Source organism: Nicotiana attenuata, unplaced genomic scaffold (genome assembly GCF_001879085.1).
Source record: "Nicotiana attenuata strain UT unplaced genomic scaffold, NIATTr2, whole genome shotgun sequence".
Classification (NCBI taxonomy): Eukaryota; Viridiplantae; Streptophyta; class Magnoliopsida; order Solanales; family Solanaceae; genus Nicotiana; species Nicotiana attenuata.
Window position 1 is genome coordinate 121578 of NW_017672099.1, and position 1501 is coordinate 123078.

General features: G+C 36.0%; 1 protein-coding gene across 3 annotated transcripts in view; it reads right to left on the bottom strand.

The window, feature by feature from the left end:
• LOC109211817 (protein transport Sec1a-like) overlaps positions 1 to 531 on the bottom strand; it is an 11462-nt gene extending 10931 nt beyond the window's left edge. For all 3 annotated transcript variants that reach the window (XM_019375401.1, XM_019375400.1, XM_019375399.1), the window contains exon 1: positions 318 to 531. In XM_019375401.1, coding sequence (XP_019230946.1) covers positions 318 to 390 — 73 coding nt within the window. In that variant the 5' untranslated portion in view covers positions 391 to 531. The remainder of the gene's footprint in view (positions 1 to 317) is intronic.
• Positions 532 to 1501: the final 970 nt, after the last annotated feature.

Below are 1501 nucleotides of genomic sequence, written 5' to 3' on the forward strand. Positions count from 1 at the left end.
GGGGGGGGGGGGGTTGTAATTAGCATCTAAATTGCAATAGTTTTTTAATACCAAGTCTGGCTCAAAATTTTTCTCATGACAATTATACGACCTAATAGAAAAATGAAAACATCACATAAAGCAACTGATTTGTAAAAGGAACCAAGAGGCATTGCATCTAATATCTGTCATCAGCATTTTAACGGACGGAAAGTCTTTTACCAAAAAAGTTGGGTTGCTACTTGCTAGTATGCTACGAACGCAAATTCTCAGAAATTGCGCATTGATTTCACGTGTCGAGTAACAAAATATGAAGTAAATGCGATATAATTGCTTACGATCACGGCTGACATGCTTGAAATTCCTATACTCTGTGCCATGAGAGGACGTTTCTGAATCTGAAAATGACATTATTCTCTATGCAAATTATGTTCTATGAATTTTTCGAACATGCAGAATGAAAGAATTGAATTGAATTGGAAGTTTTCTGAGGAAGAGAGAACGAGACGTAGATAGAAAGTGGAGGGAGAAAAATGTGGGAGGGTGCGTTTTTCAAGGGGAGACTCGAAAGAAAGAGTCGTTAAAACTTCGTGGGGACGCACAAAGAGCTCTAACGGTGGTTTCTTTCTAAATTTCTCTTTCTCGTCCTTCAATTCTTTCTTATTTCTACTTATTCCTCCCTTCTTTTCCTTTTCGTACACAATAAGTATTATTGTACTTATTACTCCCTCCGTTCCAATTTATGTGAACCTATTTTCTTTTTGGTCCGTTTCAAAAAGAATGACCCCTTTCTAAATTTGGAAATAATTTAGCTTAAATTCCCAATTCTACCCTTAGTGAGAAGCTTTTATAACCACACAAATATTGTGGACCCCTTTTTGAGTTGTTTTGGACCACAAGTTTCAAAAGTTTTCATTTTTTCTTAAACTCCGTGCCCAGTCAAACAGGTTCAGATACCATATTCCTTATTCGTTCAATACCAAAATCTCCATATTCCTTATTCATTGGCAGCCAATTTATTCCCCAAAATGTTTTAAGTACTTTGCAAATCATTCATTTGTTGGAATAATGATGATGAGTAATGATCCCACCCAACTATGCCTTATAAATAAGGACTAAGCGGTCGCTGCAAATATAATCCGGTTTACAAGTCCGGAGTCGAATCTCATAGAGAAATAAGGCTTAGCTACAGCTGTTCAATATTGCCAAGAAACACAAGTCCAAACAATTTCCTAATTATAAAGATTATAATATTTATTTTTATCTAATCAACTAACAAATACTAGAAAGCAGTAAAACTATCAATTAACAAGGATAATGATTGAGACAAGATTAAGGAGGTCTAGAGTTATGATTTCCCCTATTGTCGAAATCCTTTCCGCTACGCTTTCTATAAATTTGCCTAAGTTTTCTCTACCGATCATGAGCACTCTGACTGTCGTAACTCTGTCCCGAGTAATTACCACAATTTACTAGACATATTCTCCCGAATTACGCTAGCTGTCATTAAGTACGGCTCACT